Below are 15,360 nucleotides of genomic sequence, written 5' to 3' on the forward strand. Positions count from 1 at the left end.
TCAGAATCACCAGCTCTTGGGCAACAGCTTTGTGTGCCTGGATTCCACCACACGAGTGTAGCTCAAAGCGGGGGGCCCAACCAGCAGCATCGGTACCACCTGGAGGTCGTCCAAAACCAAAGTCTCAAAGCCTACCCAGACTTACAGAATCAGAAACTCCCAAGATGGAGGTGAACATTCTGTGTTTGAATAAATCCTCTAGTTGAGCCTAATGTTTGCCAACATCTGTGAACAACTGCACTGTGTCATGAGGCCCCCTTATTAAATCAAGCTCTAAAGACAACTGAAGAAGAAACCAGCCTCATTTTGAAATCAAATAAAGGTGGTTGAAAAAGACTGTGCTTGGGTGGGACATGCCAAAGAGTATCTGCCTACTGGTAAGAAAGAGGCAAGAGATGTATTTGATTGTCATGAGTCATTTTGGCAGAAAAATGGGCTTTTTCCCTAGTCAAGATATATCATTAAAAAAAAAAAAGAAAAATATTAGGCCACTGTTTTCCAAGAAAAATAACTAAAGCCAGAGTTATTTTCTATTTTAATAATTTTGCCGGGTTGTCAGTAATGCTGCTTGAACATTTCATGAACAATGTTTAGGTCTCCTCAAGCAAATACAAACTATATCACATTGTCAGTAATATTAGATCCAGAAGTACACTCTGATGAATCTGTGTGACTTTATGCATTGATCTACTGCCTCACTGCAGCTTTATTACTTAAAATTCTTAACTTCCCTTTTTGTTTCCAGTTTTCCTTACATAGAACAGATTTCACTTGGTGATTAGATAGGACGCTGACCCATTATCCTTTAGGCTTCCTGAGTTTGCTGACTTATAAGCATTCATGAGCCTGTGGGTAATGCTTCCAGGTGAACAATACTATATTGGTTTTATAAGGATTGACTCAGAATCTGACACCCAGTAACAGAAGGTCATACAAATCATAACATCAACACTAGACTTTATTACATTTGTTTGTAATTTATTTTGCTTATGGCTTATCATCTTACAAGAAGAAAAACATTATTGACATAGAAGAAGTTGCAGCCAATTTGATCCCAAGAGGCATCTATCTGCTTCAAACATTCCTTATTGGCAAAACAATATTGTTTGAAAATTTACCAGAATTAATTCAGAATATACTAATTCTTAAAAAAAGATATGAATTCCATCAGGGTGCTGGGCTCTACTATCAAAATCTCAATTGAGGACAACCTGACATTTATATTCTAAAACAAAAGTGCATCATAAAATTAATAAGTTAATGAACTAAAAGACATACACCCTTCCTCTAAGATAAAAAGACTTAATTTACAAGCCACTATCGACACTTTCAACAAAAGAAACAAAATGAAGCCATATAAATTTATTTGTGAAGGATTTTGAGACTCTTATATTTTAATATTTTGTTCATATATAGCCAGCAGCAAGAGAGAAAGCCAACCTAGGGTCAATCCAAAGTTCTGCAGGAGAAACATCAACCAGGGTCGCCGTGTTTGAACATGAGTCATTTCAGGAAGCTAAAAAAAGAATAAAAAACCAGAATAAGATCCAGATATATTCACTGCTGGGAAAAGTTTGGTGGGAAAACATGAGAGGCTCTGTTATTCAGAACTTAATAACCTTTCAAATTCCCCAAACAGTTACAAAATGCTTAATACCTACTCTTGACCAAAATTTTAAAATATAAGATAAATTAAGTCATTCGGCTGTGGTTAGAAGGATCCTAGGGGTTGCCAGAAGTCTTAAAATGACATAGTGATCAGCTGAAAGCAAACCCAGAACTTTTTACTTCTGTGTTCAGAAAGCACTTAAATGTGAAATAGATAACAGATTGAAAGTATTATTTTTGACTGTTCTGCTAGGTTTATGAAGCCGTTAAATGCAGTGGTTGGTACAAAGTACACATTTGTCTCCTTTCAAAGAGATCACAAGGTCTTCCTGACCTTTAGAATCATAAAGACATCACGCCCTAAGACTGCACGTGACTCTCAGAGAGGCAAGTGGCTGCTGTTTCGTTAGTGGAATGACTTCAACACCATGTAGAGGAGAATGTTCTTGTGGGTATCTTGGGGAAGCACCTCAACATGTCCTTTTTTTCTTTGTATTTATTTTTTTTAATGAAGTAGAGTTGGCACACATTGTTCCATTAGCTTTGAGTGTACAACATAGTGAATTAATATCTCTATACCTTAGGCTATGCTCACAAGTGTAGCTAACGTCTGTCAACTTACAAGGCTATAATACCATTGACCATGTTCCCTATGCTGTATCTTTCATCCCCATGATGTTTACATCTCACGTTCCTTTGAATCCCTCATCCTGAGGAGATGAGAGTGAGTGTATCTCTTGTATGACATGGTCATTTCCATTGGAAATCTGGCTTAAGTCAACATGGAGGAAAGACTTAATCTGACAATGACATTATTGACATTTTGGGTCAGATCATTCTTTGTTCTATGTTATGGGAGCTCTCCCGTGTGTTAGAGGATCCCTGGCTTATACCGGATGGATGTCAGCTGTACTGGACCCCAGCTGTGACAACCAAAAATGTATCTAGATGTTGTCAAATGTCCCCTGAGGGGGACAAAAAAAATCACTTCTGTTTGAGAACTACTGGATTATTTACAGAAAAAAAATATGCAAGGGCTTTAGGTACATGGCAAAAAAGGTTGATGTATTCTTTTGCTTGGTTGACATTTTTTTTTTTTAATGTCTGTACAAGAGTATTCTGAGCGCTCTCTTTGGGTATTTCTCCCTTTTAACTAGATAAATTGACAGAATTAAGATTAGGATGATTATGACCTGCTCTCACACCCTAACATGGATGAGTAGAACAAAAGGCAAAGTAAGATCCAAAAATGCTGTCCTGGGTGGATGACCTTAAACAAATTATGTGTCCCTTTGGTGTTTTTCTGCCATATTTAAACATGAGGTTAACCATGCTTCTTTAGAGTAACCTGTATGGTTCATCATCTATTATACATTTAAATGGCATTTTGAAAATCCATATACTGTTCCCAAAAAGCTGGCAATTAATTGATGGTACTCTTGAGGGATTAACAAGATACAGGCATTAAAATTACCCAATACATCTGATTCTCAACAGTCTATAAGCAATTTCCAAGAGTTGACTTCAAAGACAGACAATGTAGGTGACCAGTTTCCTTCTGTCTCAATAATTTGTATATCAGACCATCTGTGAGACACAATTATGCCATTTTATGTCAAAGGCTCAAACTTTGATTAACCTTAATTCCAAATACACTAAGACATTGCATTGTTCCCTCACCTTCTTGTTTTTCAAGCAAGGTAATTAATATTCATTGGAAGATATGGATGACTTAACAGCTCACCTTATGTCTACTGTGTCTAGTGCCACCTGGCTATTCATCTCTGATGAAGTAGAAGTAATTTCTAAAAAGATTTTTTGGGGCAAGTACTCACAAAATATGAATAACTGACTGAACCATCATGATGGTTTTTAGTGAATTGTTGAGAAAAACAGACAAGATATAAAGCATGGTGGTGGAAATGGTTCTAGTTCAACAGATAGAACTTGAAATATATTTTCAAACCATCAATGTCTTAACCTACACGTTAGAAAGCTCATTTTCTAATTCCATCTTTGCCTTGAACTTCTACTGAGAATCTTCAGTTGGAAAGAAGTAGGTCTTAATGAGGTAGATTTAATAGCCTCAACATGAAACTGCAGAGATTAAATTAGTGTCTTGGGACGTCGTTCATAATCCCAATTAGCTTCTGTCCCAACTAAATCCAAAAATACCACAATTTTTAAAACAATTGTTTGACCTATTGTTTTTTTCACTGGCCTAAATTTATAGAGCATCTGTTGGTTTGTAGTGTGCAATGCATGGTAGCATTGACTAAATGTGTTTATAAGGGCTTCTAGGCTATGTCAGTGGCCCCACTCCCAGGAAGAACACCAAGAATTCTATATCTGAGTATGTGGATGGCATTATCCACAGGAAAACATCATGAGTATTTTACAACTCTAGGAGCCACCATTCACATGAACTCAATGTTTTCTGGGAAATTTTGCAACAAGATTCCAGCTTTTTACTTTTTAGGGGGCATTTTTTTGCTTTTTACTTTTTAATCAAAAGAACTGGCTCTACAATATCTTGCCATCCATGTAGGTGTGCCTTCCAGCAGCTCATCCTTCCCTTGAGGTCTTCCAGGATGCTGGGGCTGATAGTCTTATGCAGCACTTACTTTCATTTACCATGCGCTTTCTGTCTTACCATGCGCTTTCTTATATTGTCCCATTTACTCCTCATAATCCTGCAGGAGAGAAAACTATTAACTCCTTTTAGTTTTGAGGAAATAATGGCTCAAGGAGGATAATGACTTACTCAAAGTCATATAGATGTGATGTCAGAACTAGGACAAGAAGTCAGCTCATCTCATTACTGTAGAGGACTGTAGGAGTGCAGACAATATTGGCTCTATCTTTGGCCCTCCATCATGTTCATGTTTGCTCAGTGACCTCCTTTGGGGCTACATGTTCCAGGCCCCTTGGAGATTAATACATACCTTAGAAATGCCCACCCAGGCTGGGATTTGGGGAAGGCTTGTTTTGGTCTCCCCTGAATCTGTTAGAGATAACATAGTTATTCCTCCTTCCTGATGCACAGGTGATGCCCAAGATCTAATTAAAGATTAGCTGTCAATTAGGGGCAGGAAAGTCCTTTGAGGTATGTGTGACAATGCCCTTCTATGTGTCCCCTCACTCTATATAATCTGTGCCCTAAGGTCTGGATATTGCAGAGAATAGCTATGCGGCTGCTGTGGATCATTTCCTGCCCAATCCCCCCACCCCTACCCTCTGTCAGTAAATTACCCTGAATAAGATTCTATGTAAACTAAATGGATTGGCCTCTTCATTTTCTATTCTCCAAGTGCCTTCTCAGTTAGTGTCCCTCTTCCACCTTCTTTTTTTTTTTTGTCCAAGATTTTGTAGATTTATTTGAGAGAGAGCGAACTCAAGCAGGGCCAGCAGCAGAGGGAGAGGGAGAGGGAGAAGCAGACTCCCCACTGACCAGGGAGCCCAACTCAGGCTCCATCTCATGATCATGACCCAAGCATAAGACAGATACTTAACCAACTAAGCCACCCAGATGCCCCTCTCCCCTACCTTCTAACAAGGACATTCAAAGACCTGTAAAGACCAGCATTCTACCTGAAACTCATCTCTATTATGACCAATTCCTTTCTACCTAATTAGAAAAAAGTGGAAATATCAATGCTAAAAATGTACAACTAAACATAAAAGTCATTGCATGTGATGAAAACATAGAGAAAATATATTGTGCAACATATAGATATCATACTGCTTTTGTTTTTTTTAATGTTTTTTTTTAATTTTTATTTATTTATGATAGTTACACAGAGAGAGAGAGAGAGGCAGAGACACAGGCAGAGGGAGAAGCAGGCTCCATGCACCGGGAGCCCGATGTGGGATTCGATCCCGGGTCTCCAGGATCGCGCCCTGGGCCAAAGGCAGGCGCCAAACCGCTGCGCCACCCAGGGATCCCTCATACTGCTTTTGTTATAACAGATATGTTAGGTTCTGTTTTCAAGGCAGACCACATGCACTTGAAAAAAGCTACTAAAAAAAGACTACTTTGTAAGCCTATAGAAATAGACAATGAAAATCAACATTTCAGAAAAAGTTTAAGGAGATTCTCATTGTGATATAGATCATCTTATTCTGGATTGTCTATATGAACTTTTCATGTCTGCACATAAATGGGATTGGTAAGAAAGTCCAGCTAAGCTTGCTTTTGAGACAATACTTGGTTCTTTTTTGGATAATTATGGATGAATATGTAAATTGTAATATTTCTTGGATATACACCAAAATGCCAAATACCAGAGAGTCTTACAAAAAGTCTTTCTAAAAGATCCAAATATAAAATGCCAAATCTCAACAACGTCTGCCACATTTCACTTACTTTGAATCTACTTATATATATTTTTTTATCATTGCAGTCAGTAAATTTTGAAGGAAAATAAAGATTCATAGAGTTTATTTCCAAGGGTATGTATTTTGTTTTTTCTTTAAAAAAAATTCTGACATCAGTTTTAGTGCTCCCCATTTTCCCTGGATTTCAAGAGAGGGCAATTAAATTCTTTTGTTGAGCAGTTTTACAGATCTTAACTTTCTTTTATCCTAAGACTAGAGGGGCTGAAATGTTGGATAGAGTATGTGAATAATGAAGAAAAAGGTCAGGAAAAAAGAGAAGAAATGTTAGCAAAATACCTTTGCCCAGAGATAGAGCTAAGATATATTTTTTAGATTTCTACCAGAAACTTGGAAACCTTGAGGTGGAAAGTAACTTACTTTTTTAGCAAGTTCCCCAACTCAAATCAGTAGATGCCAAAACATGATAGTAATTTTCTGGTGAAGAAGAAAGAAAGAAGAAAGAGAAAGAAAGAAAGAAAGAAAGAAAGAAAGAAAGAAAGAAAGAAAGAAAGAAAGAAAGAAAGAAAGAAAGAAAAAAGAAAGAAAGAAAGAAAAAAGAAAGAAAGAAAGAAAGAAAAAAGAAAGAAAGAAAGAAAGAAAGAAAGAAAGAAAGAAAGAAAGACAGACACAATGACCATGACAAAGGGGGAGGGAGGAGGAGAAGAAGGATGAGGGGAAGGGAGGGGAGGGGAAGAGGGTAAGGAGAGGGATAAGGAGGAGAAGAAGAAAAAGAAGGAGAAAAATCTTTACCAAAAAGAAAAAAAAAAAGAAAAATCTTTACCTAAATGATAGCCCTTTATCATGCTATTGTTTTGTTTTGTTTTCAAATTTGAATCAGACACAGCAGAGAGAAATTCCCTGAGATGCACCAAGCCTACACAGTACCTGACTTGTCTGCACATAATGACCCCTATGATTCTAACTAACTACCTGAGATGTAGATATGATGACCAACTGCTCATTAGAATTTTTGAACATTTTAGAAAGTGATATTAAGTAAATGATACACTTGAGTCAGTGCCTATAGCTATATACATAGTCAAGTTAAAGTTTTAAAAGGAATACTCACAGAGAATGTTAGAACCCACCAGGCAAGAAACTGGATAAATTCTAAAGGCATGTGCTATGTAGTAATTATGTACTAGGAAAAACTAATCACAAAGGAGGGTGATCTATAAAACATTCTCTGAAACTAAGATCTTTGATCTCTCTTTACAATTAATTCTAAGCTCAGAGTCTTGCCATGCAAAGCCTTCCCTGTCTACTTCCACCCTTAATCTGAAACTGGTTTATGGTTGGTGTTAAAGATCTCTCACTAGATATTTCAACATTTACTTTCAGTATGAATCATAAATGTACATAGTGAAAAAGAAAGTTCAGCATCCAGTGTTTCTAAAAAAGCACTAAAAAAATCAAAGTCCTTTCATTATGAAAAATTTACAATTTAAATATAAATATTCAACATTCACTTACTGAAGACATTCAGTGATGTTTCTTTTGAAGGTAAGATTGTAATTCAAATATTTTTCCTCTCTCGGGAATGCTCAGGAATAGTTTTTGGCATTGTCCACTTTCAAGGGAAATGATTTGCTTCTCCATTCATGAAGCTCCCTTGATAACTGACATACCACCCTCTTTTCAGAAAGTCCCTAAAATCCATAGTGCACACTGAATTAGGTATACATTTGCATTTGCTAAGAGGAGCCACTCTTGTTCCTAAGAAATATGATGAGAGAGAAAACCTCAAAAACTTATTTTATAGGCTGTCCTGATAAGGCTTAATCTCTCTTGGGGCACATATTCCATGGACTGCTCTTACTGTCACATTTGTGAAGAGTTTAATTGTGTCTTTGCAGAAGACCAACATCTGAGAACAAAATGGAAATTTGTTAGTCAAAGTCATGATTTGGTTCCCAAATCTGCAATTTCCTGTTTGCATATGCAAACAATGTACTTAAAAATTTAACATCAAAGACCTCTGGTTTCTGGTATGTCATACAAGATTATAAGTCACCAATTCATTCAACACGTAAAAAGATGAAGAAACTGAAAAATCAACAGCTCTTCTCAGATATAACAGAAAAGTGAGGTCAAATGGCTGGCCCAAACATTGGAGAGAAACACAAGTGTATACAGAGAATCACAACTTACCTGAGCAAAAACCTACAAGCAGAAATTTGTGTGGCAGGGTAGAGAAACAAACTGTAATTGACAAATTATTAGAGGCTTAGTGTAGACAAGCCTAAAAGTTAAAAACTCTAGGGGGATCCAGTCTTAAGTCTTAATTTCCACTTTTGTGGATTTTTCTGCCAAGAGCTCTACTAAATTCTCACAGTGAATATTGGGGAGTGGGGGAATCCTCTCATGCTTTTATCAGGAGGGAGATAAAGGAACCATTTTGAGATGCCAGAGGATTGTGATCTTAACAAGGAGTTCCCTTATAAAAGCTATGTTATCAGAGCCTACACTGCTGGGGTTTTATCAAAGTTTATACCTAGGGAAGGGAAATAGTCCATTTCACCCTCCTCTAGCCATTCTCATCCACCTAAAGGGGGAGGAGACAAGAAGCTCATCATCTGGGAGCACTGGCTCACCAAAAGACCAAGACCTAATCAAAGAACTATAGAATGCTACTGTTCTCTCCATACCTTACTATTACATTACTAAAGGACTATTTACTGCAGTTCCTTTTACCCACTACATCATGTCATCCTTTCAACAAAAATAACATGAATTACTAGAAGGCAAAAACACAGTTTGAAGAGACTGAACACCCATCAGAACCAGAGTGAGATACAGAAGGAAAGTGGGCATTATCAAACCAGGAATTAAAAAACAAAACAAAACAAAAACTATGATTGATATGGTAAGGAATTAATGGGAAAAATAGACAACATAAGCAATCAAAGGTGGGTTATAAAAACATAGAGATAGGAATTCTAATAAGTAAGAAATGTTAGAGATCAAAAACACTGCAAGAGAAATGAAGAATGATGGGCTCATTATTAGATTAGATGTGGCTGAGAAAAAAAAAACTCTGAGTTTGAAGATATGACAGTAGAAACTTGCAAAACTGAGAAGCAGAGAGAAAAAAAGACTAAAAAACCCAACAACCCAAAATACAATATCCAAACCAGGAGGGAAGAGGTGTAATGTAGGTGTAATGGTGTAATGAAATACCAGAAAAAGAAGAGAGAGGAAAAAAACCTGAAGCAATATTAGAAGCAATAATGACTCTGAATTTCCCCCCAAATTAATGTCAGGTACCAGATCACAGATGCAAGAAGCTCAGGGAATAGCAAGCAGGATAAATGCCAACAACATAAAACAAAAACACAAAACTCTACACATAGGCATATCATTCTCAAACTTTAAAAAAAAAAAAGGTAAGAAAAAACCTTGAAAGAAGCCAGATTAAACAAACAATAAAACAAAACCAAAAAAAAAATTTACCTTTAGAGAAGCAAGGGTAAGAATTATATCTGAATTCTCTGGAACTATGCAAACAAAAATAGAGTGAGGTTAAATGCTTAAAGTGTTGAGAGATAACGCTACTAACTTAGAATTCTGTACCCCCACACGTAACCTTCAAGAATGAAAGGAAAATAAGACTTTCTCAGACAAAAAATTGAGGAAATTTGTTGCCAGCAAAAAAAAAAATGTTAAATGAAGTTCTTTGGAGAGAGGAAAATAACAAAAGCAGAAGCTTGGATCTACATAAAGAAAGGAAGAGCATTGGGGCACCTGGGTGGCTCAATGGTTGAGTCTCTCTGACTTTGGCTCAGGTCATGATCTTGGCGTCCTGAGATTGAGTCCCGCATTGGGATCCCTGCAGGAGCCCTCTCCCTCTCCCTCTCCCTATGTATCTGCTATTCTCTCTGCCTCTTTCATGAATAAATACAATCTTTAAAAAAAAGGAAGAAAGAGCATCAGAAAGTAAATAAGTGAAAGTAAAATAAAAGCTTTTATTTTTCTTATTTTTAACTGATCAGAGATAATGGTTTATTTAAAACAATAATAGCAAAAATGTATTTGATTATGTATGCTTGTGTATTTTTATGTATTATTATATAATAGTGAAATGATTGACAGCAATGATGCAAAGAATGGGAAGGATGGACTAGGAATAATTTCTTTCTTTTTTTTAAGATTTATTTATTTATTTATTTATTTATTTATTTATTTATTTATGACATAGAGAAAGAGAGAGAGGCAGAGACACAGGAAGAAGGAGAAGCAGGCTCCATGCCGGGAGCCTGATGCGGGACTCGATCCCGGGACTCCAGGATCGCGCCCTGGGCCAAAGGCAGGCGCTGAACCACTGAGCCAACCAGGGATCCCTGGAATAATTTCTTATTATAAGGTATTTCTATTACCCATGAAGCAGTGTTATTTGAAAGTAGAATTGGATTAGTTGTAAATGTATATTAAAAACTCTAGAGGAACCACTTAAAATACTAAAAAAGAGTAAAATTAATAAGCTAGCAAATGTGTCAAAATGGAATTATATAAAATGCTCAATTAAAATCACATGGAAGAAAAAGTGTGGAAGACAAAAGTAGCAACAAAGAACAACAGGCAACGATTAGAAAACAGTAACAAATATGGTAGATATTAATCTAATTATAATAACAATTACTCTAAATGTCAATGGACTAAATACACAGAAAAAAGCAAGGATTTTTCAGAAAGGATAAAAAAATAAGACACAACTATATGCTGTCTACAAGTCCACTTTAAACATAAGGATGCATATAGATTAAAAGTACAGAGAAGGAAATATATCATGCTAACATTAACCAAAAGAAAGCAATACCTTTATTAATTTCAAACAGAACAGAATTCAGAGCATGGAATGGTATCAAGAAAAAGGTGGCATTAGATGAAAATAAAAGATTCAATGCTCAAAAAAGACATAACAATCTTTAATGTGTGTGCACTTAACAACTAATGTTAAAATATGTGAAGCAAAAATTGGTAGAACAGAAAAGAGAAAGAGATGTTTCCACTATTCTAACTGGAGACTTTAACACTCCTCTACCATAATGGACAGATCCAGCCAGGAAAAAATCAGTAAGATCACAGTTGAATCAAAGAGCACCATCAATCAACTAGATATAATTGACATCTGTAAACTACTTCATTCAATAACAGGAGAATATACATTCTTTGCAAGCTCACATGGAACATTCACCAACATAGACCACATTCTTTGTCATAAAATGCACCTTAATAAATTTAGAAAATTAGGAATCATACAATGTCTACTTTAAGATAATAATGGAATTAAACTAGAAATCAATGACAGGAAGGTAGCTGAATAATCTCCAAATACATGGAGATTAAACAACACAATTTTAAATTATACAAAGATCAATGAAGGAATCTTAAGAAAATTTTTAAAGTATTTGAACTAAAAGAAAATAAAAATAAAAATTATCAGAATTTGTGGCCTCAGTGAAAGCAGTGAGTAAAGGGAAACTACAGCATTTCATGCATGTGTTAGAAAAGAAGATCTAAAATCAATCATCTAAATTTCCAACTTAGGAAACTAGAGGAACAACAAATTAAATCCAAGGTAAGGAGAAGAAAATAAATAATAAACATTAGAGCAGACATCAATCAGACTGAAAACAGGAAATCAATAAAGAAAATCAACCAACCAAACACTGATTCTATGAAAAGATCAATAAAATCAATAAGCCTCTATCCAGGCTAAGAAAAGGACAGAAAACACAAATTACTAATATCAGAAATGAAAATGATATCATTACAAATACCAAAGACAATAAAAACATAATAAAGGAATGCTATGAATAACTCTCTATCCACAAATTTGATAATCTAGATGAAACCCACCAATTCTTTTAAAAACTGCCAAAGTCACACAAGAAGAAATATGCAATGTGGGGATCCCTGGGTGGCTCAGCAGTTTAGCGCCTGCCTTTGGCCCAGGGCCTCTCTCTGTGTGTCTTTCATGAATAAATAAGTAAAATATTTAAGAAAATGCAATATGAATATGCCTCTATCTATTTAAGAAAATGAATCAAGAATTAATAATCCTCCAAAAGGTTATTCACCATTGAATTCAACCAAACGTTCAAGGAAGAAATCATACTGATTCTCTACAATTTTTAAGAAGATAGAAGCAGAGGGAATACTTCCCAACTCATTCTATGAGGCCAGCAATGTCTTAATACTGAAACTAAAGCCATTACAAGAAAACTATAAAGCAATATCTCTTATGAACAGAACTAGAAAACTTCTCAACAAAATATCAGCAAATTGAATCCAGCAATATATAGAAAGAATTATAAACCACAATCAGGTGGGATTTATCCAATTCTAAAAGGCTGGTCCAACATTTAACAATCAATGAATATGATCTACATTACAACATCAACCAACAGGCTAAAGAAGATATCCATAGATGCATAAAAAGCATTGGCAAAATTCAACACCCATTTATGATAAAATCTTCCAGCAAACTAAGACTAGAGAGAAATTTTCTCAAATTCATAATGAACATCTGTAACAAAAAAACCTGCAGGTAACATCATGCCCAATGGTGAGAAACTAGAAAATTTACTAAGATCAGGTAAAGGCAAGGATGTCCCCTCCCACCACTGCTTTTCTTTCTTTTTTTAAAAATTTATTTTTATTTATTTATGATAGACATAGAGAGAGAGAGAGGCAGAGACACAGGCAGAGGAGAGGGAGAAGCAGGCTCCATGCCCGGAGCCCGACATGGGACTCGGTCCCGGGACTCCAGGATCGCGCCCTGGGCCAAAGGCAGGCGCGAAACCACTGAGCCACCCAGGGATCCCCCACCACTGCTTTTCAACATCAAACTCAAAGTCTTAGGGAGTGCGATAAGAGAATAAAAGGAAATAAAAAGAATGCAAAAAAGATTTTGTATGTATAAAATGCAAAAAAATAAAAGAACCCTCCTAGAACTCATAAGTACTTACAGCAAGGTTGCAAGATACAACATTAATATACAAAAGTCAATTCTTACATCTGAGGAATTAACAAGTGGAATTTGAATGAAAAACACAGTATCATTTATATTAGCACCAAAAATGAAATATTTAGGTATAAATCTCAAAAATATGTACAAGATCTATCTGAGGAAAAGTATAAAATTCTAATAAAAGATATCAAGAAAAAAACAAAATAAATCTAGAGATATTCCATGTCCATGGGTAGGAAAACACAATATTGTCAAGATGTCAGTTTCTCTATAGATTCAACACAATCCCATTCAAAATCTCAGCAAGCTATTTCATGGATATTGACAAACTGATTCCGGAATTTATATGGTGAGGCAAGAGACCCAGAATGGCCTCCATAATATTGAAGGAGCAGAATGAAGTTGGAGAGTTGATACTATAAATCTTTAAGATTTATTATAAATCTATCACAAGGGCAGCCCTGGTGGCTCAGCAGGTTAGTGCCGCCTTCAGCCCAGGGCGTGATCCTGGAGACCCGGGATCGAGTCCCATGTCGGGCTCCCTGCATGGAGCCTGCTTCTCCTTCTGCCTGTGTCTCTGCCTCTCTCTCTCTCTCTCTCTCTCTCTCTCTCAAATAAATAAATAAAATCTTTAAAAAAATAAATAAATCTATTACAACAATGTGGAACTGGGGAAGAATAAAAAAACAGTTTAATGGAACAGAATAAAGAGGCCAGAAGTAGAACCACCTAAATATAGTCAACTGTTCTTTGACAGAGGAGCAAAAATTATAAGATGGAACAAATATTGTCTTTTCAGTAAATGGAGTTGGAACTATCAGCCATCCAAAAAACCCCAAAACCAACCAACCAACCAAACAACAACAACAACAAAAACACCCTGAATGAGTCTATACACAGAACGTTTATCCTTCACAAAAATTAAGTCAAGATGAATCATAGGTCTAAATGGAAAACACAAAACTATGAAACTCCTAGAAGGCAACAAAGGAGAAAACCTAGATGATCTTGGGTATAGTGATGCCTTTTTGGATATAATTCCAGAGACATGATTCATGAAAGACATAACTGATAAGCTGAATTTCATTAAAATTAAATTTTCTTGGGATGCGTGGGTGGCTCAGCAGTTGAGTGTCTGCCTTTGGCTTAGTGCGTGATCTCAGGATCCAGGATTGAGTCCCATATCAGGCTCCCTGAGGTGAGCCTGCTTCTCTCTCTGACTATGTTTCTGCCTCTCTCTCTCTCTCTCTGTGTATCTCTCATAAATAAATAAATAAAATTTTAAAAAATTAAAATTTCTTCCCCACAAGACACTATCAAGAAAATGAAAGATAAGCCAGAGACCAGGAAAATTTTGTAGAAGACACATCTGATAAAAGACTGTTATCCAAAACATACAAAGAACTCTTGAAGCACGTAAATAAGAAATGACCCAGTTAAAAAAAATGGCTAAAAGATCTGAATAGACATTCCCCAAAGAAGTTAAACAGGTGGCAAATAAGCATATTAAAACGTGTTCAATATCATGTGTCACCAGAAAATTTCAAGTGAAAACAGCAATGAGATATCACTACACAACTATTAGCATGGCCAAAATCCATACATTGACGACACTGAAAGCTGATCTGGAGCAATGGGAATTCTCACTTATTGCTGGTGGGAATGCAAAATGGTACAATCACTTTGGAAGACATTTGGAAATCTTTTATAAAACTAGATGTATTCTTGGGACACCTGGACACCTCAGTGGTTGAGCATCTGCCTTTGACAGGGTCCTGGATTGAGCCCCGAATTGGGGTCCCCACGGGGAGCCCCCCCCCTCTCTCTCATAAATAAAAATCTTAAAAGAAAAACTAGACATATTATTATCATACTATCCAGTGATTATACTTCTTGGTATTTTCCTAAATATACAGAAAACTTAGGTTCATACAAAAACCTGCACATGAATATTTATAGCAGCTTCATTCATAATTGCCAAAACCTGGAAGCAGCCAAGATGTTCTTCAGTAGGAGAATGGATAAACGCACTGTGGTACATCCAGACAATGGTATTTAGTGCTAAAAAAGAAATGAGCTATCAAGCCATGAAACAATCTGGAGGAATCTTAAAGTATATTACTAAGGGAAAGAAGCCAATTTCAAAAGGTACATATTGTACAATTCCAACTACATTTCCGTCTGGAAAAGGCAAAACTACAGAGATTTAAAAAAAGAAAGATTAATGGTTTCCAGGGGTTAATGGAAAAGGAGGAATGAAGAGGCGGAACACAGAGGATTTTTAGGGCAGGGGAAATATTCTATATATGACAAGAGTGGATACGTGTCATTTGCCAAAACCCATAGAATGCACCACACCACACAGGAATCCAAATGTAAACTACAGACTTTAGGTGATAATA

At 36.1% G+C, this 15,360-nt stretch overlaps 1 protein-coding gene across 3 annotated transcripts in view; it reads right to left on the reverse strand.

Moving 5' to 3' along the window:
* Positions 1-957: 957 nt before the first annotated feature.
* SLC39A12 (solute carrier family 39 member 12) overlaps positions 958-15,360 on the reverse strand; it is a 74,132-nt gene continuing 59,729 nt past the window's right edge. For all 3 annotated transcript variants that reach the window (XM_026015876.2, XM_026015884.2, XM_026015859.2), the window contains one exon: positions 958-1,516. In XM_026015876.2, coding sequence (XP_025871661.2) covers positions 1,388-1,516 — 129 coding nt within the window. In that variant the 3' untranslated portion in view covers positions 958-1,387. The remainder of the gene's footprint in view (positions 1,517-15,360) is intronic.

This window comes from Vulpes vulpes, chromosome 2 (assembly GCF_048418805.1).
Source record: "Vulpes vulpes isolate BD-2025 chromosome 2, VulVul3, whole genome shotgun sequence".
In the NCBI taxonomy this organism is placed as follows: Eukaryota; Metazoa; Chordata; class Mammalia; order Carnivora; family Canidae; genus Vulpes; species Vulpes vulpes.